Source organism: Drosophila subobscura, chromosome J, assembly GCF_008121235.1.
Source record: "Drosophila subobscura isolate 14011-0131.10 chromosome J, UCBerk_Dsub_1.0, whole genome shotgun sequence".
NCBI classification, from domain to species: domain Eukaryota; kingdom Metazoa; phylum Arthropoda; class Insecta; order Diptera; family Drosophilidae; genus Drosophila; species Drosophila subobscura.
This window is the reverse complement of record NC_048532.1, coordinates 19,834,588-19,859,712: the sequence shown is the minus strand read 5'-3', so window position 1 is coordinate 19,859,712 and position 25,125 is coordinate 19,834,588. Positions and strand designations below refer to the sequence as shown.

At 47.8% G+C, this 25,125-nt stretch overlaps 3 protein-coding genes across 5 annotated transcripts in view; 1 reads left to right on the top strand and 2 right to left on the bottom strand.

The window, feature by feature from the left end:
• LOC117895801 (HIV Tat-specific factor 1 homolog) overlaps window positions 1-12,634 on the top strand; it is a 44,825-nt gene extending 32,191 nt beyond the window's left edge. Inside the window, exons 1-7 of one of the 2 annotated variants that reach the window (XM_034803723.1) lie at window positions 384-521; window positions 7,542-8,624; window positions 8,678-8,880; window positions 11,804-11,970; window positions 12,032-12,218; window positions 12,285-12,421; window positions 12,478-12,634. In XM_034803723.1, coding sequence (XP_034659614.1) covers window positions 7,550-8,624; window positions 8,678-8,880; window positions 11,804-11,970; window positions 12,032-12,218; window positions 12,285-12,421; window positions 12,478-12,598 — 1,890 coding nt within the window. In that variant the 5' untranslated portion in view covers window positions 384-521; window positions 7,542-7,549 and the 3' untranslated portion in view covers window positions 12,599-12,634. Of the gene's footprint in view, window positions 1-383; window positions 522-7,541; window positions 8,625-8,677; window positions 8,881-11,803; window positions 11,971-12,031; window positions 12,219-12,284; window positions 12,422-12,477 lie in introns of those variants that run through there. The other variant, XM_034803722.1, reaches the window with a different exon arrangement.
• Window positions 338-4,743, bottom strand: LOC117895797. The gene is made up of 5 exons (XM_034803714.1): window positions 4,603-4,743; window positions 3,422-3,631; window positions 3,141-3,356; window positions 576-3,077; window positions 338-492 (listed from the first exon to the last, which is right to left on the bottom strand). Exons 1-5 carry the CDS (start codon window positions 4,739-4,741, stop codon window positions 368-370), a joined length of 3,192 nt encoding a protein of 1,063 aa, XP_034659605.1. The 5' UTR covers window positions 4,742-4,743; the 3' UTR covers window positions 338-367.
• LOC117895800 (trichohyalin) overlaps window positions 9,352-25,125 on the bottom strand; it is a 43,019-nt gene continuing 27,245 nt past the window's right edge. The window contains exons 2-7 of one of the 2 annotated variants that reach the window (XM_034803720.1): window positions 21,824-21,880; window positions 13,509-13,720; window positions 13,122-13,436; window positions 12,954-13,065; window positions 12,626-12,874; window positions 9,352-11,756 (exon numbers count right to left, since the gene is read on the bottom strand). In XM_034803720.1, coding sequence (XP_034659611.1) covers window positions 10,160-11,756; window positions 12,626-12,874; window positions 12,954-13,065; window positions 13,122-13,436; window positions 13,509-13,560 — 2,325 coding nt within the window. In that variant the 5' untranslated portion in view covers window positions 13,561-13,720; window positions 21,824-21,880 and the 3' untranslated portion in view covers window positions 9,352-10,159. The remainder of the gene's footprint in view (window positions 11,757-12,625; window positions 12,875-12,953; window positions 13,066-13,121; window positions 13,437-13,508; window positions 13,721-21,823; window positions 21,881-25,125) is intronic. The other variant, XM_034803721.1, reaches the window with a different exon arrangement.

Below are 25,125 nucleotides of genomic sequence, written 5' to 3'. Positions count from 1 at the left end.
TTCCGGATATGCCAACATTGAACGAACCCAGTCAGCCAACCTTCATACATATATTCCAACAGGCGAACAGCTAAAACTGTGTTTTCAAATTCTTATTGGTATCACGATTTCTACCACCTGAGCGTTGCACTGGTCGACAATGGGTTAATCTCGTGTCAAGTGTCAATTCGGCAAACTGTTGATATTCGTGAGTGAACAGAATGCGTGCACACTGAGCTGGAAAAGCATCGATGTATCGATAGCCGATAGTTTGTGAAGAAGAGCTGCAGAAATTGTTAATGCAAATTGTTTGCTTTATTTTCGTTAAATTGTACTTTAAAATCAAATGCAATTGCTTAGAAAAGTGTTGTGAATGGTAGTGCAAGTTTTATAAAATCGTGCAAACACGTGACGCCTGCTGCTCGCCATGCCCGTTGCTTAAACTGAGCTCGCTGTTGACTTTGTTTTTGTTGTGGTGCGTCGCTGCTGCCGGCGGAGGCGGTCGCGTCTCATCTGAATTCGAAGGAAAACAAAGTTTTAAGGTAAATAAACAAATTTATATGTATAGTCACACTGAAATAACTGTGAAATCTTACCCTGTATATCGACGGCCCTTTCGTTGCGACATGAGAGCCGCACGTTATCCAGAAACTGCTGAACGAAGCCCTTTGTTTCCTCCTCCGTTTTGTGCGCAACCGCATGGACATGTGAGTTCGCTCGCATTTCCATTGCCCGCAGGTCCTCCTGCATGGCCTTCTTGCTGCGCTCAACAACGGCATCGAGGGGATCGACATAGGAATTGTTCGGCTCAAAGGGCGTGCTCTCCTCGAACTGCGCTCGATTCCCATTCCCCGCTGAGTTGTGGTTCGAGTTCACAGATGCCGTCGTTCGTTCATCCTCCTCGCCAGAGCCCACGGTTGTGTTTGTCTTGGGTCCGCCATCCTTCGAGGAAATATCCATTTCCTCATCGTCGCCACGTGGCGTGGACACTGGCGTGGTGTGCGGATCTGCTTCGCGGGCTGCCTTGATCTGAAACAGCGACGAAATGTTCTCCTTGGCGCCAAGCACCTCGCTGGAGATCTTGTTGGTCACCGAGTCCATGGCCCTGCCCATCGAGTCCTTCGTTTCGGAGGCTGCCTTCGCTGCACTGCTGCCCGCCTGCTCCATGGCGTGCATTGCATCGTTGGCCATCCGCTGGGCACCCTTGCCCGCCGCCCCAACTGCATCGCCCACAGCATCCACTGCGCCGCGAGCGCCTGTGGCCATGCGCTCCCCTGCCGCCTCCATCGATTTCTTTGCTCCCTGAGCGGCATTCTTCACTGCCGTCTGGATCGAGTCTCGCCTGGACTCCAGGCCATCTCTTACCTCCTCTGTGGCCCTCAGAGCCTCGTCTTTGTGCTCAGCGACTGTCTTCTCCACGCGCTCTTCCATCTGTTGCAGCGTCTGTTCGGCATCCGACTCCAGCTCCTCCGTTGAGTCCTCTAGGGATGTGTCCGGCATTTGCTCCTCCACCTTGGCCGTGACATCCACCCCGTTGTTGATGAATCGAATCTCGTTGACCACCTTGCTGCCATCCCTCGAGTCCTTCGTTGTGGTTATCTCCACCGCCAGCTGCTCATCCTCCTCTGTGGGCGGCGTGGGCGTGGACACTTGAATGGTGGCCGGCGCAGAGACCTCTTCCACCGTCTCCAGGCTATCCACCAGCTCGGGCGACGTTCTCTCCAGATGGTCATGATCCATGGCCGCCTCGTACGAGAAGTTCCTTATGGGCGTCTTTTTGATGGTCTGCGGAGTGCTGCCATTGCTGCTGTCCGGATATGGTGTGCGTGGACGCAGCATTTGCTTCTCCTGGCTGCCCTCCTCCAGCTTCTGCAGCGGATTTCCGGGCTGCACAAAGCGTGCGGACTGCAGAGAACCAATCGAATCTGCCGGCGATTTGGGTGGTGGTGGTGTGGGCGTATGTGTGGGCGGAGTTGGTAGCTTATCCATTGAATCCATCTGCTTAATGGAGGACTCTGCAGGTTTTTTAGGGCTTTCCATGGGTTTCTTGGGGCTTTTCTTGGGGCTTTCCATGGGTTTTTTAGGGCTCTCCATGGGTGCCGATGGTTCCATCTGTTTGTGGTCTCCGCTTTGAGGTTTTGTTGGTTGTTGCTCGTCCTTCTGGCTGCTTGGTATGAGCTCCTCTTCATTGCCATTCACCTCGGCCTGCATTTCCTTCGCTTCCTCTTTTGCCTGCACTTCATTCTTGTTGTCTTTTTCTGCCTCTTCTGCCTCGTTTCCATTTGTTAAATGCTTCACAGCCTCCATGGCTGCCGCTGTGCCAACTGCAGTGCCCACTCCCGCAGCAACGCCCGCACCCATAGCCGTGGACGTGGTCCGCTCTTCCATTTCCTCCGCCACCTGTTGCTGCTTGGTGAGGCTGCGTCCGCTGCTGTTCCTGCCCTGCTCCAGCACATTCCCATTGTCATCCTTTGGCTGCAGAACGAAGCTGTTGCTCACACCCACCGAGGCGGAGGCCATCGATGATCTGGGTATGCCCTGCACCAGGATGTGCTGATCCCCCACGGCAATGTCCAGCAGGCGGAGATTCTTGAACTTGGAGATCTCGCGAAAGGTCTTCAGGTGGTGGCCGCTCTCCGAGAAGGTCGTGAAGAACTTGTTGGCCTTGCTGAGGGCCGCGTAGAAGGAGAAGCCCTTCAGCAGCTTCCAGATGGGGCCGTTCTCCTCGCTGTCGTAGTCGTAGAAGCGCTGGAAGACCAGGCTCTTGTTCCGCACCGACTCGAAGCTGCGGTAGATGTTGCCCACGTTGCTCACGATGTAAATCTCGCTGGCCTTGGAGATGTGCATGAAGATGATCTGCTCCGTGGGCGAGAGATTCTTCTGCAGCTCCGTGAACTTGGGAAAAACAAACTCATTGAGGTGCCCGGTGAGGAAGAGACTTCCGCTGGCCGTCAGCACCAGCGTGGACTCTGGACCGCAGGCAAACTGCTGCACGGTGGCATCCAGTTTAATCTCCACGGGATGGCCATCGTAGTCGGCCTCGAGCTCGCCCAGCTGCTGCTGGCCATTCGAACCGCAGCCAATCAGCCGGCCAGTGGCTGTCGAGAGAACAAACTCACATTCAGAGAGGGATAATCCTGTAATTAATTGGGTTTACTCACTGGTCAGCACGGCAAAGTGCTCGTTGCCCGCCTGCACGGACAAGAAGTTGTCCGTTTCCTCGCTCTTGGACAGATAGTCATCGAACTCCTCCAACCGAAAGGGTTTCCGTATGATGGCGCACTGCTGCTGCTCCACCTGTGCGCTGATAAAATGCTGTGCCACATGCGTATCCTCCGGAAAGATGTTGCGACCCGTAAAGAAGATTTCATTCGAGTCTTTTTGGGTGTATAAATAATGAAAAGAAATGTTCCACCTGCTGCCCACTCTCTTGTTTACTCACGTGTTAGCATCACGGACCAATTGCTGCCAAAGGCCGCATCGCAGATCTTCAATCCGAGACTTTTCAAGGCCTTTACACATGTGGGCTTTGTGACTATATCCCCATTGGTGGTTGAGTTGCCCCTTTTGGCGCTGGCTGTGGTGCCACTGTGGCCGCCAATTCCCAGCTGTCCAAAGTGATTCTCGCCCCAAACAAATAGTCGGCCAGATTCTGTAATTGAGATAAGAACCGGTGGCAGGTGGCAGCCGGTGGAGGTATGACATTTGCTATGGCTTTTAGCTGTTGCTTTTTTCTATTGTTTTATTATGCGATTAGGGGTAGGGGCAGGGACAGGGTGTGGTGTGGTTCCCATTTCTTGACTTTTATTGATTGTGAGTCGGACGGAGTGTTTCGTTTCATTTCGTTTCGGGACAGCCCCAAATCCCTCTTGACTGTTCGACTTTACGCTTCAATTACGACTTGGACTTGGACTGCTTTCGTTGGTGGCGGGTTCTCAGCTCTCAGCTCTCAATTCTCACTTTTTCGGTTCGTGAGTTTGCTCCATATTTCAGGTATTTTTTAACGTTACGCCTGACCCCATTATGATACCAAAATAATGTACCGGATTATGGTGTGTGTGCTGCCGTGATTGGGAGTGCTTCGGAGTACCTGCTGGCTGGCTAGAAGTCTCTCTCTCTCTCTGGTTAAGCTTATGTAATGTGGGTCAAATGTGGGACAAATTTGGTACTAAATTGGGTAAAACTCATCGCAGATGATAGTACTACCTAATCCTTGGTCACCAATTTGTCCAAAGTGGTGGGAGGCTATAGTTTAGCCATTCAATAGCCGGGGCTAGAGCCCAGTCCTGTCCCTCAAGACTGGGCCAACAGGAAAGTGAAAGTGAAGTGCCCGCGCGGGGGTGCTGTGGTGGGCTGTGTGCTGGTGGTACCTTATGATTATTTAAAGAAAATTGCAGTAAACATGCAATGCAGAGGCAGGCAGCCAGCTAGCCAGTCAGCCAGCCAGACACGAAGAACCACCGTCAATCCACTTTGACTTGAACCACTTGACCACAGTCTGAACTGCGGAGAACCCCAATGAATGTCGGGCTGTCCGACAGGCAAGACAGGAAGTGGCTACTAAAAGGAGGGAATTTGGGTCTTGGGGTCACTCTCTTCTGACCGAATACTCGTTGTAGTTACCGCATATGACTGCACTTTGGTGTGGACCCGATATCAGACGCTTTACAGGATCATTTTTAATGTAGAAATAACTTTGGGTATTCTCCGCCAAATGGGATTTGCCCAGAGTGAATATAGCGCCAGTGCTGGGTATATCCATATCGTTTACTCTTTATTATTCGGCTATTATATTAGAGTACACTTTTTGGATTTGGTTTCCGTTTTTATTGATTTGCCAGAGCGAGAGGTTTTTGCATATTATTTTTTGCCGGCTGCAGTTGCAGTTGCTCCTCATATATATCTATCGTTTTATATACACAATAATGCCATTTGGAGTTGCGTGTGCCGCACTGACCGACCGACCGACCACAGGAAGTAGGGGGACAGACGGTAGTTATAAGCGGAGTTCAGGCTTTGCGGCTTCTGACCCGGACCCGGCACTTCTGGTCAGTTGAACGTTTCAGCGCGTACTGGTCGTGTCGGGTCTGTTCTGGTCAGTCAGGACTAGCCAGGAGTTAGGTCTAGCCTCTAGCCACACAAACACACACAGACACACACCAATACTCCCACAAGAGCTGCCATCAATATTGGGCCATTTGCGCCCTTATAAGTATGCTATGAAAAAAGGCTTGCTGCTTGCCTGGTCGTTGGCTCGCTTTATGCAGGAGGGGGTGTGCGCCAGGGTGGAGGCCTGTCCTGCCAGTGAGTCACCCTAACCCCAGGCAACATTTTAGTCAAGTTAAGTTATTCCACTCTACCGGAGGGAGAGCTCCAGTGGGGGATTTCCTTTCCTCTCTCTTTCTCAAATATTTATGGCATTTGTGAGTAATGTTTGCAAATCTCTCAGAATACAACAGCGAGCGAGGGGGTAAGGGTAATGTTAAAAATAGCATTAATATATATTGTATGTGCAGGTGAATGCAAATTGGGGCTGGCCAGCACCACCCTAGCCATCCCCTTGACCTGTTGACATTTGCATAAAGGTAAAAGTGTGCCACGAAAATTCGCGACACATTTCTCAACAGAAAAGAAACCTAATTAATTCGTTCCTTTGGGGCGTTCTTCCTGTGAAGTAGTTGAAGTAGTTCTGTTTTCGTTTTTATGGCCTAATCGACACTAAAAATGTGGCGAAAGGCAGGGGAGATCCTCTGCCCAGTCTTCGGGTTACGACTCCTCACATTTGCAGACTTTCGCAGACAATTTGCGTCAATTAATTGATTTTATTGTGGGAGTACTAAGAAGGTTACATTACAATTACGATATATAACTTATGCAAACGAGTGGTGCGCTTATTTATTTTCTCTAAATTGAATGTGAAATGTTAAAGGTGTTTCTGAAGCAAAAGGATAGCAGAGGAAGGCCAGAGCTAGAGCTAGAGTTCTAGTTCTTCCAACCACTTGGCAGGCTTCTTTGACTCGGCTTTAGCCTCAATTGGGAAAACTAAACTTTCTATATGTAGATATATTGTATATAGTATGTGCAGCATATGTATTCGCTTATATTATATGCATGTAAAACTCCTGCAGCGTTTTGGCGAAACATGAACGCCCCACGAGTGCGACGGGGTCTACTCGAATGTCTATGTAATTTATGAATCCTCTAACAAAGTTGTTTGCCTTGCAAACTGCAATAGCTGCTGGCTACTGTTGGCTTCTGTTGGAGCTGCAGTTTGGGTCTCTCCATCGCTCTCTCTCCCTCTCTGTGTTGCATGCCATTAGAACACCCCCCCAACCCACATGCCCGCTGGTAGGTGTGCCGGCCAATGTGCCAGTTATCCGTGCAGCTCCTCCTCCTGCTGTACGCTTCCTGCCTGCTCCGTTCATCCGCTGAGTTGGCAAAAAGCAAATCTTATGCGTTCCGTTCCATTTTGAGGTGCATGCAAATGTTGCCCTTTGCTGAGCGTTGAACTCTGTGCAGTTCTGTTGTGTTGTGTTGTGTTTTGGTTCGGTTCGTGAGTGGTTTTCTTCTGCCTATTTTTTTTAGGGCTGGGCGTAAAGTCGTGACAATTAGCCAAAGTACATTGAACTCTCTTCGATTGGGCCACTAAGGAGATGCCATGTTTGTGAATGATGACGTAAATGGGAAAAGAAAAGGCAACCCGAGTCAGCTGTCGCAGGTCTCAGGTAATGCCTGGCGCTGTGTCGAAGCGTTTGACGAATCTATTTGGGCTCTCAAGTCAAGTAGTCCTCTGGTCAAAAGGTTGATTGAACCTCCCAATCGATTGGAGGAGCAGGCAGCACTACCCCTACGACTTTCCCTCTCTCTCAAATGAGTCGGCTTGACCTTCAGTAGGGGTGGAGCGGATGGCAGCCTGCGCTCCTGTTTTCTTACCTTTTTTTTGGTGTGGCATTGGGATGGGCTTTGGGATTTGTGTTGGTCTTTTCTTGGAGCTCCCCCGAATGTAGCGTGCGCTTTTCATTTCGTTTTATTACCCGACTCAATGCTTGACCCACACACACAGCACACACAGAAGTGCCGCATCGCTGCCACCACTGGAGTCCGAGTGGAAGGTGAAAATGGCAATCATTGTGTAAATTGTTTACCAGCTAAGGCGCAAGCAAAAAAATAATAGGGAGAGGAAAGGGAAAGGGAAAGCAAACTTGTTATTTGCCGTGTTGGTCTTCTTGGAATGTGCGCCCATCCCACACCCTGGACACACGCTTTTCCCACACTTTTCCCACACACTTTTCTTTTCCTTCAATGTCAAGCGATATGAGCACGTTCCACGTTCCTGCAATTTATTTCTCTGTTGTTTCACGTGGCCCCGGAGCGGCCGCCCCTGATTATTTGTTTAAGCAAGCAACAAAAACCAAGAAAAAAAGAAAAAGAAAAATATATATGAAATTAGCTGGGAATTAGACGATTGTCACGCCCACGCGGCAGAAAGGAAAGCAGCAGCAGGAAATGCCACAAAGGAAGCAACTAAATGTAGTCTACTTTTCGGCTTGCTTTAATTACAGAACCCAAAATGAGCGACGAAGAAGGGAAGGAGAAGCAGGAGGAGGCGAAGCCCGAAACGGAACTTGTAACTAAGGAAGGCGACATCGGAGCTGAGGATGAGAGAATGCCACACACACTCACACCTAAACCAACCATTCCAACGCCCACAGCAACCCCAGACGAGAAGGCTGATGATGAAGAGGAGGAGGCCGCAGCAGAGTGTGACACCAAAGCTGATAATGATGATGAAAGCCAACCCCAGGTAGATAATGCAGCAGCCAAGAAGCCGATTGAAAGCTTACGCCAGGGAAAGGATGCACCAGACAAGAAGGAGAACGATGAAAGCCAAAGCCAGGCAGAGGAGGAAGCAGCCAAGAAGCAGAAGGAGAATGAAAGCCAAAGCCAGGTAGCGGATGAAGCAGACTCAAAGAAGGAGAATGAAAGCCAATCCCAGGAGGGAAAGAAAGCTGCACCAGCCAAAAAGGAAGAGGCAACCCAACCGCATCAGGATTTTGCCGCCTACGCTGAGCATGTGACTTACGCGGAAAATGGCGATGCCATCTACACGGATCCCAGCACCAAGCAGGAGTACAAATGGTGCAACACTAAAAACAGTTGGCTGCCGCAGAGTGGCAATGGGGAGAATCCCTACGAGAATGAGTTCTACAAGTGGTGCGACGAGACGAAGCAGTGGCTGCCCAAGACGCAGACAGAGACTGAGCACTACAAGTGGGATGAGGATCAGCATACGTGGGTGCTCAAGCAGCAGCAGCCGGAGCAGGATGCCGTCTACAAGCTGGATGAGCAGGGCGAACGCACCTACACGGACAAGGATGGCACCGTCTACCTGTGGGATGCTGAGAAGTCTGCCTGGTTCCCGAAGATCGATGACGACTTTATGGCTCAGTATCAAATGAATTACGGATTCATAGACAACACGAGTGCCGGCGAGAAGGAGAAGGCCGACAAAGAGGCAGCCGAGGTGAAGCGCAAAGAGGAGGAACTCAAGCGAATGACGGCCGAGGCAGAGGAAGCCATGGCCAGAGAGGAATCTGGAGCAGCAGCAACAGCGCTGGGCAAGCGCAAGGCACCAGAGCCACCAAGTAAGTTGTGAGGCAAAGCTGGAAGCTTCTTTTAATGTGAATTTCCCCTGCAGAATGGTTCGAGATGGATCCCTCGCAGAACACCAAAGTCTACGTGTCCAACCTCCCGCTGGACATCACCAAGGAGGAGTTTGCTGAGCTAATGGGCAAGTGTGGCATGGTCATGCGGGATCCGAAGACGCAGCAGCCCAAGCTGAAGCTCTACACGGAGGCGGATGGCCAGATCAAGGGCGATGGCCTCTGCGACTACATCAAGGTGAGGAGTTTTTCTTTCAAACTTTATTCTTTATTTCACTTTATTTGCTGTGGCTTAAACTGTAGATTTAATCTTGCATAAATATTATATGGTAATATTAGAATATGTTTATCCATTCGATTTCATATTTCCGATTTCCGATTGCTGATTTCTGATGCCGATCCTTGACTGATCTTTGCTTAAGTTTCGCTGACTATTCATGTAGATTCGCTTTCATTTTTCTTTACTCATGGGTGTATTGTTTGTGTTTCATTTATATTTATTATATATAGTAGGTAATAATAATATTTAAAATTGGTTAGTGTACTATTAAAATGCATTTTACTTGGCTATAAAATTGCTTCGGCTTTTGCTTTTGCTTTTGCTTCGTTTCTCGCTTCATTCTTTTCATTTTAAACAAAATAAAATGTTGGAAAGATACTTTTCGCGCTTCCATCCACTTTTTGAGGTATTAAAAAAATACATTAAAAATTTACATTTAAACATACTTTAATCATTATGTTATAACCTAAATAGTTAGTACATGGGATACTTGTATTATCAAAAGGGTTTTCCTTAGTAAATTATTGCTTCTACGTTGCCTTCTCCCCAAGGCCGCACATTTCGAGGATACATTTTGCATTGGGTTCAAACGAGGAATCGATCTTCCAGCCATTCCCATTCTTTGCTATAGTTTTATGAGATATTTCCATATATATTTTCTGTGTGCTCTCTAGTTGTTAAAATTCTTTGTGATGGGCTTTCAAATTGCTCGATATTCTATATAGTTGATGGTTATATTTCGTGTGGGTGGAGGTGCCTGTGGGTGTGTGTCTATCCTAGACCTATAGATATTATATATATCATATTTGTATATGGTATATATGTTTACTGTACAGTACTACATAGAGCTAGCGCGAAGTTCCCATAGAGATTAAGTGTTTTCCGGAACACTCTCGAAACGATATCCAAAATTTCCATCGCTCGCCTGCGGATCAAATGCAAAATCAAACTGGGTTTTCCCTTCCGTAACGTTTCGTTTCCTTTCCTTTTCTTTCCCTTCCTTTCATCTCCTTTGTAAATAATACTTTTGCGTGTTTTCCTTTTGTTTTTCTTCCATTAAAAGCAACAAATGAAAAAGCAATTAAAATAAAGAGGGGATCGGCCCAGTGGTTGTGCTGTGAGCCAATTCTCCGAACGATATGTCTCGGTTAGTAGCGGGGATTAGTGCGACGTTCTGTAAAGGAGATTGGAAGAGATATGTTTAGGAGGCGATGTGGGATCTGCGAGTGCGTCGCCTCTACTCGGCATCATTCAATCGCATGGCCTGCTGTATCCGCTTGAGTTTCTTCTCGTTCTGCTCGCGCAGCTTCTGCTCCTTGAGCTGCTTGCGCCGCTTGCGCATCTCGATGAACTTCTTCTGGTCCTCGGGACTCAGGGCCGAGATGCGGGAGGTGTACTCGCGACGCTTCTCCTCGAGCGTGGCCTGGACCAAGGCATCGGCGGCCTTCTTGGCTGCCTCCAGCTTGCGATTCTGCTCGGCTGCCTTGGCCTCCTTCTCCTGCCGTTCGGCATCCTCCTTGGCCTTGCGCGCCTCCTCCGCCTCGCGCATCTCCTTCTCCAGCGGGAGTTTCAGTGCACGCTCCTCCTCCTGCACCTCCTTGCGCAGACGCTCCTCCTCCTGCTCTAGCCTCTTCTCGTTGGCCTCGCGCTCGGCAATCTCTGCCTCGCGGGCACGCTGCAGCTCCTCCCGCCGCCTGTTCTCCTCGTGCAATCGCTCCAGTTCCCGCTGTTCAAAGATGCGCGTCTCCTCCACACGCTTCAGCTGCAGGCGCTTCTCCTCCTCCTCCTGCTCGCGACGGATCTGTTCCTGGCGCTGACGCTCCTGCTCCTGCAGCTGCTCCTTCAGGGCCTGTTCCTCGCGTCGCTTGTTCTCGCGGGCCTCGGCCAGCTGCTTCTCCTGCTCGGAGTTGGCCTCGGCTATGCGCTTCTCGTGTTCCTCCCGCAGTCGCTTCTCCTCGGCCAACCGTTCGGCGGCATTGCGGCGATCGATTTCCTCCTGCTCCTCGCGCTGCTTGCGCATCTCCTCCTCGCGTGCCCGACGCTGCTCAGCCTCTCGCTCGCGCTGCTTCTGTATGCGTTCCAGGCGCAGTTTCTCGGCCTCATCGTCGGCCGTGCGACGACGCTCCTCCTCCGCCTGCCGCTGCTTCAGTTGCTCCAGTTCGCGTTCGCGCAGTCGCTGCTGATACTCGCGCTCCTGCTGGTCGCGCTGCTGTTTGTCCTTGAGCTCCCGCAGCTGCTTCTCCTTCTGCTGTCGCTCCTGTTCCTCCTGCTTCTGCTGCTCCTCCTTCAGCTGCTTCTCCTGCTGCTCCTTCTGGTCATGGTTGGCCGCTCGCACGCGCAGTTCCTGCACTTCGGGCTGTGGCTGCTCCTGCTGCACCTGCTCCCGCTCCCGCTGCAATCGCAGCTGCTCCTCACGCTGCTTGCGCTGACGCTCGCGACGCAGCTGGCGGTTCTGCTCCTGGCGCTCCTTCTTGCGCTGCTGGCGGCGTCTCTCCTTCTGCCGCTGGCGCTGCAGCTTGCGGTCGTACTGGGTCATCTGCTGGGGCGTTGGCGAGGCGGGCAGCACATCGTTATTGTGGCTGTTGGACAGGGCACCGGGTGCCAGCTCGGATGTGGGTGCGACGGTGGTGGTCGAGACACGTGGACGCTGCTTGCGCGGACGCTGCTGCTGCGGCTGCGGCTCCCTCTGGTGCGAGTTGACATCGTTCGGGTGCAGGGGCGACTGCTGCTGTGGCTGCTGGCGGTTGCGTGGCTGGTTGCGACGATTGTTCTTGCGGCGACCGGGAATAATCATTTCCTCATCGCTGCCCTCCGCCTTTACACGACGATGATATCTGCAATACACAAAAATACTCATTAATTTATTTATTTCTCGTTGCAGGTGGAATCTGTTCACTTGGCACTGAAGATTTTGGATGATTACGATCTGCGGGGCCGCAAAATACGCGTGCAGCGCGCACAGTTTCAGATGCGAGGCGAATACAATCCCGCTCTGAAACCCAAACGCAAGAAGAAGGACAAGGAGAAGATGCAGAAGATGAAGGAAAAGTAAGTGGAGAAGGAAAGAAGGAAATCGTATAATCTGTAAGCATTTCTTATTCCTTGACAGATTATTCGATTGGCGACCGGACAAGATGCGCGGCGAGCGCTCAAAGCATGAGAAGACCGTCATCCTGAAGAATCTCTTTACGCCAGAGCTCTTTGAAAAGGAAGTGGAACTCATTCTGGAATACCAAAACAACCTGCGGGAGGAGTGCAGCAAGTGCGGCGTGGTCCGCAAAGTTGTCATCTATGATGTGAGTTTGGCAAAGAAAAACTCAGAGAAAGAATCTCGCTTTACCCTTCTGCATCTCACTTTTCAGCGCCATCCAGAGGGCATTGCTCAGGTCAACATGTCATCCCCGGAGGAGGCCGATTTGGTCATACAAATGATGCAGGGGCGCTTCTTCGGACAGCGTCAGCTGAGCGCTGACCACTGGGATGGCCAGACCAAATACAAGTGAGTGGAGAATGCAAACAAAACAGAAACAGAAGCTAATTTTCAACCCTTTTCAGGATCGATGAATCAGCGGTGGAGGCGCACCAGCGCCTGTCCAAGTGGGATGAGTACCTGGCAGCCGAGGAGGCGGATAAGCAGGATAAACAGAACGCAGAAGGGGAGAGTGCCAGTGCTTAGGGGCTAGCGATGAACGCGTGGCCATACCTGCGATCCTTGTCGTTGCGATCGATGATCTCCAGCACGACCTCGTTGGCCCGCTCATTCGGATAGGTGGCATTCCAGCGATTGTAGATCTTGTAGCGGTTGGCCTCGCTCACCTTTGGCATCTTGTGCTGGCAGATGAAACGCAGCTTGTCCGGGCAGGAGCGTGCCGACCAGCGGTACTTGAGACTCGGATCGTAGACGGCGCAGTTGTTGTCGTTGGGCTCGCTGTTGGAGATAAGTTGCACATAGCTAGAATTGTTGCTTAAGCGTTAAATCAACGGAAATAAAGAAGGAAAGGACAGAGCATCTTAAGGAGCGATTGACTTACGTGGGATCCATTTCGCTGAACGAATCGTAGGTCAGGTTGCGACCGCTCATGCTCCACTGCCAGAGATGATTGCGGTGATCGAAAGTGGCGCCAATCCACACCGGTTCGTGATCTAAACATTGAAGTTTTTATTGGATTGTTTATGGATTATGGATTGCCCTCACTCACCTCCTGTGTGGGCATCCTCCTTCTGCAGGAATGCCCTCAGCTTGCGGTCGGCGTACTTCAGTGGCTCGGCCAGATTGGCGTTCTTGTCCTTGCAGAAGAAGTGCGCCTCCAGCCAGCTGCTGCGCTGGCTCACCAGCGAGTAGCAGTCGGTGCCCACGCGCTGGAACTGCGGCGGACACATGGCGTACATGCGGCGTCTGTTGGGTCGCGCTGTCGGAGGGAGTGCGCCCAGCGCCTGCACCGGCGAGGGGCCATCGAAGCTGACTGCCGCACTGGCTCCGCTTGCATGGAACTCCGCCCGGATTGTGTGTGCAACTGCGTGAGATAACGAGATGCTCAATAAATCATGCCCCATGCCGCATGCCGCATGTGCAGCGAATTACTCACATAAAACTAAGATAAATACTTGACAGCACAACATTCTATGGCTGCCACTCATCGTGATTCCTGCTCGTTGATGGTCTTTTTTTCTCCTGTTAATGGCACTGCGTTTCGTGGAAGATTCTCCGGTGGATGTTGGCTGGTGGTTGGTTGGTGGTTTGGTTTGGCTTGGCTTCTCCTTGCTGGTTGCTCTTTACATCGCACAACCGGATGAGGGGCTGAAAGATGGAAACAAGCAAAATGAGCATTCGTTAATCTCTCAACTCGTCTGCTTATCATATACGTTTTGTGGTTGTTGCTGTTAGATTATGCAAATATTTATCAGAGAGCCTCTTAACAAGTGTTTCCGCTGATGGATGGGCAACCTGCGAACGCCTCCACACTTCTGGCCAAGAAGACAAATTGAGCAAAGCGATATAATATATTTGAACAGATTTATTTTATTTATTGGTCATCTCGTCTTCGTTTTCATTTCATTCATAAGCCAGAAACTGGTCGAGCGTCGTCGTCGTCGTCGTCGCTTCGCTGCCTTGTCAGTGGCTCATTTGCTTTGGCTTTTGTGTAGAATTTCAATTAGCACTTTCATAACTTTAACCACCTTGTCAGGTGAGTGAGAGGTCCGTCCGTCTGCCACCGCCACTGATGCCTCGCGTTGTTGCATTCTATTTTAAATTTGTTGACACACTGCCCACAAGAGTGTGCTACTGTCTGCCCAGTGTGTGTGTGTGTGTGCATTGCAGTGACCCACTTGGGCCCAACCAATGACTTCGAGTGGCGTGGGTTAATCCGCAAAACTGTTTTTACTCTCGGATTGCCGGGGGGTTTATGGGTTGGGGTTGCGAAGTGGGTTATTCTTAGCTGCATTGACACTAAATATACACACACTCTGTTGTTTTGCCATTCATTCGATTATATAAATTGTTATCTTTCCAAGCGTACTTTATCATTGCATTTACGTCTATTGTAGCCATGTAGAAATTAGTCACAAGGAAGCACAACGTGTGCCCTGTGTGTGGAATGGCAGTCGAGAAAGGATAGAGGATTTTCCAGGTCGCAACTTGGGAATGACATCGGATGCAGAATGTGCACAAGTATAAATCAGAGCTGTGCATTTATTGTTACAAACAATTAAGAGCCTACCAATCTGAAGTGGAGAAGGAGGACCCGTTTCAGTATTAAATTGAATCTCCTTTGGCATTTCGCAGAGACTTTTCCCAGCGTTAAGGGAAAGTATAATTGATACATGTATTTATCTGAAGATAATCCATAATTTATGCCGACATATTTCCCCTTAAATTTCAACTGAAATTCATGGAAAATGCATGACAAAAGGCAGTCAGCACGTGCACTTAACAAACAAACTGGTCTCTGGACAAACTCGTTGTATTTGTTGGCTTGATTGTGTCATTTTAATTGAGCCATTAGAGCGTGTGGCTAATTTAGCGCTGGCTCCCAACCCAACCCAACCCATCCACAGATAGACACACGTATGCCCGCGACTTATCATATATAATTTCTGTAAAAATAATGCAGGCACCGCAAAGACAAAACAAATTAAAAGGCGGCAGAGGGCACAGGGGGAACCACTCTTTCGAGTTAAAGAAGTAAACACAAGCCGGCTTTTTGCTGCGGGCCACCACGACAGCAACTCGCTTGACGGCTTTACCAGACACGCTGGCTTTAGCCGGGTCGATTCGGGTGGGGCTTTGCCTTTGGGCTGCTCTTGGCCGACAACAGCAGACAACAAATTCCTCAACGATGACGTCTTGACATTCATTATGGGCTGCTGTTGCTACCGATCTTGCCAAGGTCCAATAGTTGTAATTGTCGTCTCCCCCGTCTGTCTTAGTGTCTGATTGTTTGTTTGCTTATTTGTTTACTTGCTTGCTCGCTCGGGCAGCCTGGTTTGTTAGCTCTAACCCCATGATGATGACGGGAACTCGTCGAGCGATAGACCTTCATCGGCGGCGCCGACGTTCGTCCATTACAACTTGACATTTGTTTGAGTGGCTAATAAAAACGAGAAAAAAAAAGAGCGAGAGAGACGCCACATCACCCACACACGCACACTAGAAAGGGGCAACGGGTGTGGGCGATATTTGACTGATTTATGGCCCACTTTGGATGCAGTTCTCTGTGGGAGAGCAAGCAGACGACGACATTCAAATGGCATTTGTGACACAATCATGCATGGGCCATGAGACGACTTGTGAATGGAACACACGCACAGCTGGCTCACTGGCCTTGATCTTGAACTTGGAACTGGAAATGGAACCGATGCTGGGGTTGGGCCGGGTATCTGCGTCTGGCTCTGGCTTTGGCTCTCTATTACAGCATCCACGCAACGTTTGCAGTTTAGAATTTGTTTTTAATTGGATTTCTCAACAAGTTCCAGAGAAACTCGAAAAAGCCACACACACTGACACGCGGCAAATCAATCAAATGGGAACCCAAAAAAAAGAACCAAGAGGCTTAATGCCAAAAGAGGTAACAACTTTTTTTTAAAGCTGAATCTCTGGCAATCAGGCAATCTCGCAGGCAGGCAGGCAGGCAGGCAGGCGCCCAGAACCTTTTTTTGTATCGTAACCTTGCCCAAAACAGTTGGAGGTTAAATCTAAGACCATCAAAGCAGCGACACATCGGGGCACGGATGGGAAAACGCACGTGTGACCCGCTTCAAAAATGTTTTGATAAACGTTGCCTGGGGAGTCTGGCACGGCGGTGGGGGGATTTCCTCCTCAATTGGGGAACTCAATTTACATTTATTAGGTGCTATTTGTGTGCTGCCTGGGAATTAACATAAATTATGGAGTACCCAGAAGTGTTTATGCCCATGCGATGTGATATATGATGTGTAATTATCAACCAAGAACGAGAATGGGCAACGGGAACTCGAGGAAGCATCCTCCCTAATTGAGATCTCTTCAGCAGATCATCAGCCACAACACAACACCCACATCGGTCAATCAACGACCAAGTATAGACATGGAATCCATCAATCAAATAACCCCAATCGAACACGAGTCGAAAGCAAAAGTTGAATGGCTTCCCCCAATGGCAAACATCTTTCGGACTTAACCTCTTCACATTTGGGTTCAATGCAAACCAGCTGCCAAACCTACAAAAACACACAAAAATATTTAAAACAAAAATAGAACTTGGAACAAGAAACTCCATTTGGGAAGTGGACAAATTGTGGGCATTAATCTTCACAGCGTTGTGTACGTCGGTTGGGGGAGTTCCTGTACGCAAATCAATTATGAGGAATTCGCAGTAGAAAATTAACCCGTTCTTGGCATAATTAAGTTGCCAGGCAAAATAAAAATAGGAATTTGCATAATTTCAAATAAACAAACGGGCCAAATCGATGGCACAAATTGTTGACTAAATACCAGTTTCTGTGCTTTAATTAAAGGTAAATGTACATCCATATGTGTGTGTGTGTTTGTTTATGGATGAAGCTCGAGGAAGTCGAAACATTTATAGAGACAACATACTTTGCCTGTTTTTTCGCTTAATTAATTTATGCGCATTTCATTGATTTACGAGTATTATATGCAGCCGCAGCCTCAAACAAAATGAAATAGTTTGAGAGCAAAAAACACACACACAAAAGCCGGGGTAAAAGCAGAAGCTGAAGCAGTAGCCCCACAAATGGCGGCTATAAATTGCAGTTGCGCGCATTTCATGTGGCAAATCACAGAGTGTGGCAATATAATTTATACGCAACTTTGTACCGAGATTCCCGGCCATCATGCAGACAGCCAGTCAGCCGATTGCTACTCGGCTTCTCCTGCATCTTCTCTCCTTGGAGCATTGCAAAGTGGCCGAGAAACGTTTTTACAGCTGGCGCGCTGGCAGCTCTCCCTCTCCTTCCAATTGGTTGCACTTTCATGGTTCACCTGTGCGGAATCTTACCAAGAGCCAGAAATCACGTAGCTATCACCGCACCTATCATACCTTTTGACTGGAGTTTTCTTGATATGCCGCGCGCTGCTCCTTCCTGCCTTCTTCCTTTCAATTCATTCATTCTTGGACTTGCCACACACACACACACGTACCCTGTGGCTGTATCCTGTGATATTATGCACCCCGTCTTCCTTCCTGCCCGCCGCAGGTGGAAAAGTGAAAGTCATTTAGTTGGCAGACAAGTCATGGCGGTGAGTGGATGGTGGAGGGACACCCCGCCCATGTCGTTGTGGTGCCCCATGAGACGCATGGCGTATGCGAAATATCAAGTATACGCATGGCGAAGCCATGAGGCAGCATTTTTTAATTGAATTCGAGTGCATTTAAAGTTTCAAAAGTTGAAATTCATTTACAGTTTCGTCCGAAAACTTTTTTAATGAGTTTAGATGAATTTTAAATGGATTTCCCTGCTCTCTCTCTCTCCTGCGGCATGGCATGGCACACTCAATGAGCCTGAGTCTGTAGACTGTTGATTAGTTCTTTTGGGTGTGGCATTGCCAACGGGCCATATAAAGTGACCGCACTAAAAACTAAGCACATCCCACCCCGAGGCATAAAGCATTCTGCGAAGCGCTTTGGCACTGCCAAAAAAAAAGTGCCATAAATTCGGTTCGGGATTATGTGATTCATGGAAGAGCAGCCACTGGCAATTCATCAGAACTCATGCCGCAGGCATCACAAATCACAAATCAACTCAACTGCAATTTGGATACCTCAAAAATCGCACATCAATCACTTCTACCTGCTGAGGAGCACAACACAGGCACAGGCACTGGCACTGTGTCTCCGTCTCAGTCCTACCCCAAAAAGTTATGACATAACCCGTCCCACTCCATTCACATTCGCATGAGCACGGGTACGGGTACGGGTTCGGGGTATCTGCTGCAGCCATCACTTGAGGCTCAGGCCTAACTTTGAAACGCAGCACGTACCCCGGCTCCAAGATATCTACCGAATGTCTCTCTGTCTGTCTGTCTCTGTGCATTTTCAAACTCTATGAGCCAACGACAACGTCATCGACCAAATAAACTGTCGGGGGATTTGCCTTTTGTATGCGAAACGAGGCTGATTTTGCACTGGGCGCAGGCGCCCGCGGCTACGTCAGCATCTATAACACGTACAAACATTACTTGAGACCCATCAGCCATCAGCCAGCAGCCAGCAGCCGCCACAACTGAAACTGGAACTGTGACTGCGACTGTGACTGAATGAAGTGAAGTGATGTCATGCAGCTTCAATTTATGCCGCACTATTTGCTCTAGGGGCGCCTCAGTCGATCTATCAGTATCAGTCGTCGCATTACACTTGAAAAAAGCACGTGACTGGCGAGAGTTTATATAAAATATTTGAGAAAACAAATAATGATCAGCTTCCGGAAGATTCTCACACTCTGTACTTGAATAAATAGAAGTATAATCTCCATTTTATGTGCCAGAAAATGCTGAAAATACATTTGAGACAGTCATTCATTTTCTTCGAGTGTGTGTGTGTATTTCCCAGCGATGATGTAAATTCTGTCAGCGCGATCTTCGCATTCTCTTTGCTGTCTATGTAAATAGATCGGCATTTTTGTTGCTTCTATATTCATTTGTTGCCGAGTTATATATAGCGATATTTATGTCTGTATGTCTGACTTTTGTGTGTCGTTTTCATTGACATAAAACTGTCACATGAAGTAATTTTTTGTGCTGCGTTTCCAGCCACGGAAATATTTTCTATTCATTTTTTTTCAAGTTCAAAACTTGCACAACAACAAAAGCGACAAGAGAGCGACAGTGGGAAAGCAAATATTTGTGAAAATTAAGCCTGGAAAAGCAAACAAATTGTGCGGAACTTTGTTTTTCGTATTGCTCGGCTCATGTTTTCTGAGGGAGGAGACGGACAGGGACACAAATTGTTTTGGCCAGGGCAAGTTGACCATTTTGCTGGCCATTGTTTGTCTGGAGAAGCATCTCGTCCAGCATCTCTCACTGTCATTTAGGGTGCTGCTGGGTGCGGGCCATTCTGAAGCTGAAGTTGAAGCGGGCGCTGGACATTTAATGTTTGTTTGCAGTTTCTGTGCAGGACCACAAATTTGTCGGCGCGTGTCGGCGACACACACTTGACCATGGGACCGGGGACCATGGATGTTGCTCGACACACAGTGCTCTTTGTTCCTGGGTAATTTGCTTGAAATGCAGGCGCCTTTCAGGCTGGGAGCTGGCTGGGAGCTGGCTTCCATTATCGACGCACCGCACGCATTTGTGTACGAAATGTTGGGCTCTGCTCCTGTTTTGTGGCCCTTGTTCCTTGTTCTTTCTATTCCCGTTGTTCGTGTCAACGATAAATCAAAAGTTTTTATCTTGTTTGTTGACCGCACTCTGCCGTGCCGTACCCTCCCGCTGCCCCCTCCCGCTTCTGCCATACATGACTTGGCTCCGAAATCATTTACAGGCTGAAAATTTGTTGCTCCGTCTCTGGGTTTTTGTGCTTGTGCTGCAGAATATGTTTGGGGGCGGTGGGCATAATCGCATTATGAAATGAAATATTCTTAGTCCGGAGTCCGGAAAATATTCAACACATCACGTATACGCAGAGCTGACAATGGCAGGACAGGATGACACTCCGCTCCTCTTACTGCTGCTGCAATGTTGAATATCCGCTTCACATTCCGCAGACACAAACAAAACATTTTCATTTACAATTGGCTGCCGTTTGTGCCCCTACACCCCTTGGGCATTCCTCATTTGGTGCATTGAACCTACGCCCAACAGGACATGCATGGAAAATGATTTCCGTTCGAATGTAATTTATAGCCAACGGACAAGGGACTGACACTCCAGCCTCTACTCTCACTCCCACTCGGAGCAGACCACACCAGCTGCTGCTGCTGCTGCTGCTGCTGCTCCCTCACTCCTTTTATCCTACGATTTGTTGACTTTACGGCTATGCAAAGTCTGGCATTTAGTACGTGGTGTGGTTGTAAGTGTGGGCGTGGCATTAGTGCCTACTAATGGGAGTGCTGCTGATGATGCTGATTCTCAACACTCTCCGTTTGCCGCTTTTGGCAATTTTTAATCTATATTTAAATTTTCCACCATCAAATGTCAAGGCAAACAAAATCACAAATCAAAGCCGATATCTCTCAAGTCAAATGAAGTTCCTCGCCAATCCGTAAATCCACAAATCCGCAAATGGTCAAAAACAACTCAAAATCTGTGACAGCACAAATGACATGCAAATTGGCAACGATCTGCGGCGAGAGCAAGTCTTAAATGAAACAAGACGCGAAAATCTACCGTGACTAAGTCGTGACGCTCGAAGATGCCACTGAATCATCTGGCAAGCCAAGCCAAGTCGATGTTGCGGTCTACTCCATTGACTCATTCAATTAGCCATGCAGCCAAGTGCAGCCAAGACTTACTGAGAATTACCAACATCTCCCCCCTCCCGCGCGACACACATACATTTATCTGTTGGTAAGTGACTACGTTGAAACAAATTGTACAAATATTGGCCAACTATCAGCATTTGTATCGGACATTAAGCAAATTGTGGCGTTAAGGCCATCCCCTGACGCCTGAACTTTATTACGCATTCGCCACGTGTCGCCGGTCGCCCACTAGTCCCAGTACCAGTACCAGTCCCAGAGTTTATTCAGTTATTCATTTATATGCCGCACCATTCGCAGGAAAAATGTCCACTTTGGCATAGTCACCTTATCGCTTTACTTATAGCAGTGACTGTGGCTGGCAGTGCAATAAAAAATGCACATGGACGATAATGCCACAAAAGAATCAACATAAATACCCGCTGGGGTTTTGGGCTAAGCGCTTTCCCAAGGCGTCACAGAGGTAGCGGTGGGAGGGGGGAGCTGGTGCAAAGTGAGGAAATAAATATAAATAAGTGTAAATGAAAACCGTACACGACGCAACGGAAAGACGGGAGAGGGTAGAAGGGAGTTGGAGACGGAAACCAAAAAGATGAAAACCAAAATCGCCGCTTGGCATTGCGCAAAATGTGCGGCAAATATTGACAAGCCACAAAGCCAAGGGAAAGCATAATGGCAGTGGGGACTGTGACTGCCAGTGGCAGCCACAATTGTGTGGGTGGGGTGGTGGCGGCTGTGCCTCTGCCCTGCCCTGCCCTGCCGCTCAAATTGCATTAGCAAAATGAACTGCAGCAACGATATGCAACCGATAACGTTGCGAAATTTATTCACACTTTTATTACAGTATTTTTTTATGTTTTTTAAGTGGAAATTTATTCCGAGAAAAGTCTGGAAAGTAATAATTGACAAGGCAATGGATTGGATGGGTTATACTTCACAGCATGGGCAGAGCATTTGCATATTTTTATGCGGATTTACTTACCTATTTGAAAGATGCCTTCGAGTGTCCGTTCACAAGTAGAAATTTGAGTGGAAAGAACTGCAAAGAAAAAATAGACAAAAATCATTGAATTATTAGCATTAAAAAGGAACACACATTTTTCGAAGCATTTTTATGGTCTGGCCATCAACATTGTATTTAATTGGTGCACAAAGAGCAAACCCATTTCAATTTCCATTCGCGGAAAAAAGCATTTTGACATATTGAAAGGCGAATAAAAATGGCAGCAAAGTAGCACTAGACGGCGTCAGCGAAATGCGGCCCATATTCAGTAAGAATACGAATAATAATAATGGCTCGACTGCACTTGAGAATGTCCATCCCCAGTTCTCCATCCCTTTGATCTGTCGAATCGTTCATAATTCCAGCCCCTGCTCCCCCCGCCAGGAACTGCATTTTCTGTTCCTTTGTTTTGTTTGGATGCCTGTCAGCTGGAAATGTTTATTTGTGAAGTTATACGAGTGGAAGATGGCCAACTGAGGGGCAGACTGCGCCACCTCTATCCCCTCGCGTGTTTACCTAAATATTTGTTGATGCTGTGGCTTCGTCTAGTGTTTCAGCCTTGTTGTTTTGTGCTTATGCAAACTGAAAGTCCATAATTATGCTCTTCTTTTTTTAGCACAAATTTAGCATTTTTCAGAGCCATGCCAGGGGGAACAGAGGAAGTCTAGAACCCGATATAGTCGTAGGTAGTAGATGGATAGATGTACGAAAATATTGCATAAATTTGCCGCCAGCTTTGAAAAGTTGATTTGAATTTAAATTTGAATCGAAATGGAAATCGAAATCGGAGCAGACTCCCGTTGCTCTCTCCTCTGGGATGATGATGACGATGGATGCTCGCCGTCGTGAAGCAAACATAAATTGAATTAATAAATGTGCCACCGATTGCCACCCTGCCCGATCCCGTACCCCCCTCAAGCCATGGGTCCACCTCTTCCTGCTTTTAATTTCGAGTTTTGCGTTTAATTGCCATTTTGCATATGAGTGAATAAAACGAAGCGAACGAAAGAACGCTGCTGCTCCCCGCGTTCAATTGATAATTTATTAAATTCCGCTCAACTTTTTGGCAATAAATTTCAATTCGTTCAACCCAAAAATGGTATTGTGTACCAAAGATACAAACAAAACAGAGAGTGGAACAATCAAATGTAGGCGCAGTCTCATAATTTGTGTCAATTGGGACTAATCAAGACGATGGCGATTGCTATCTTGTTGCTATTTTGTTCCCCTTTAGATATGGAGTCAGTCACCTGAGCTATGATTAGATAGGCGGAGTCAAACATGACGTCGCTGTACACTGTACACTCAGCAAACTGCAAATAGAAAGTGAGTTTATTCGCAATTTTGTTACCCAATTCGTAGTCTTTTGTCAACTCCATAAAGGACAATCTAAATTGCAACTTTGTCTGTTTGCAATCTCTTTCAGTCGATTTGCATAACGGTACAACACAAAAGGAGCTTTTCCCCCCAGTTTGCTCGAGAGTAAAACAAAGCAACAATTGCGTAAAGGTGAGTGAAAAACTTTTCATCGCACAAATGTCAAAGTGCACGGCAGTTACAGCTAAACTTTCAAAGTGCAAATGCTCTCAAAAGATCTAAAAATAAGCAAGAAACAAATGCATTACATTGTCCGGGAGCGGGGCTGCAGCATTCAAACAGTTAACAGAAGCCGGGACAAAACAGTGTTGTGCAAGGTAAAGCAGGATGCAAATCGATGAGTGAAAACCTGACAGCAACCTGACACTACTGCATGTCATTTAGTTTGTGAACTTTTCTGCGACAAACAATTGCTGCTCAGTTCATAGATTCCCAAAAATCAAGTGCTAACTAATTTCCGTGCATTAAATATAAATACAGAGAGAAACCTGCAAGGGCTGTTGTTTTTATTGTAAATTAACTACAGAAAAATCAGCAAGCTGTACCAAAAGACCCCCAAAAGGCAATTTTTGTATTTGCCGCCAGTGCAGATTCATTACTAATAAGAGCGGACATACAAATAAAAATTCTACATTTCAGAGCTCGTAAATGATGGTCAAACACTTTTTTTTCATGCTGTCTTCTTACGAAAAAGACCAAGATCGTTTTCTCGTTTTTTTTTGCAATTATATGTCTATGCTGCAAATGACTTTGGGAAATTTTTGACCACTTCTTCTGGCCAAAACTTATTTCTCAATTTATCTTCTAGTTTTCAACTTTTAAAAATCCAGGCACGCCTTGTCCTAATATTGCATAATATTGCATTGCTTCCTCTCACTAAAAAGAACTAATAAAAAAAAAAACTAAATAAAAAATTTTTTTTTCTTTGGAAGTTATTAACTTTTGCCACAAATTCCCCATAGTGCAAAGAGGTAGACACACACACAAACACTTGCAAACGAGCGCAAGAAGCGAGCGACAGAATTCTCTCGTTGGTTGAGCAAAGTGCGCACTGAGAACCGTTTCAGACCGTTTTGAAAAATGGTCGCAGGCAACAGATTTTTGTATGGACCACATGTAAAAAGGGACCGCTTCTTGCGAGCTCCGCTAATAAGTAAGAGCGGGCCTACGAATAACATAAGTGAACATAAGCTATTTTCTCTATGGCTTCGATTCCTAATTATGACGTCACAGCTCAGGTACGGCGGTGGTCGGCATGCTGTGCCTTTGTGTGCGTATGCGTCAGACAAAACGGAGCTTTGGCATTGGTGCCAGCTACTGTAATACACGCATAGGCGTGAGCGACAGCGCGGCAGCTCAGCAGCAGCGGCTTTTGCCCATACACAATATAAAGGGCCATGCATGTTGATGTAGATGTACTTGCGGATGTGTGGATGTGTGCATGTTGATGTACAAATGTAGCTGTACTTATGTATGTGTGTGTGCATGCACAACTGGAGACGAATGTTTCTATCATTACCTCATTCAGATGCCGCAGTTTGTGGCCATGCAAACTTGTTTTCTTTTAACAATAATAACTTACAATAATTGTTATTGTTATTGTTGTTGGCATTTTACACAATTTGACAGATTGACAAACGTCCGAATTGGCTTCCGTGGGACGGCAATCGTTTGAGCAGCGCGCGCGCGAGACCGTTGACCATCTGGCGGCTCTTGTCTCTGCTCCGCTCTGCTCCTCGGGGCCTCTAATTACGCAAGTTTGCATTGATTGTGTCATTAGCCATTTGCAGTGACCGCAGATCGATCACTTGACGCCGTTTAACTGGCCAGCAACCAAAAAAAAGTCGTGCAGACTTTGATTTTGATTGCTTTGACTGGCTCCAGGAGATTTGTAATGAGGCCTT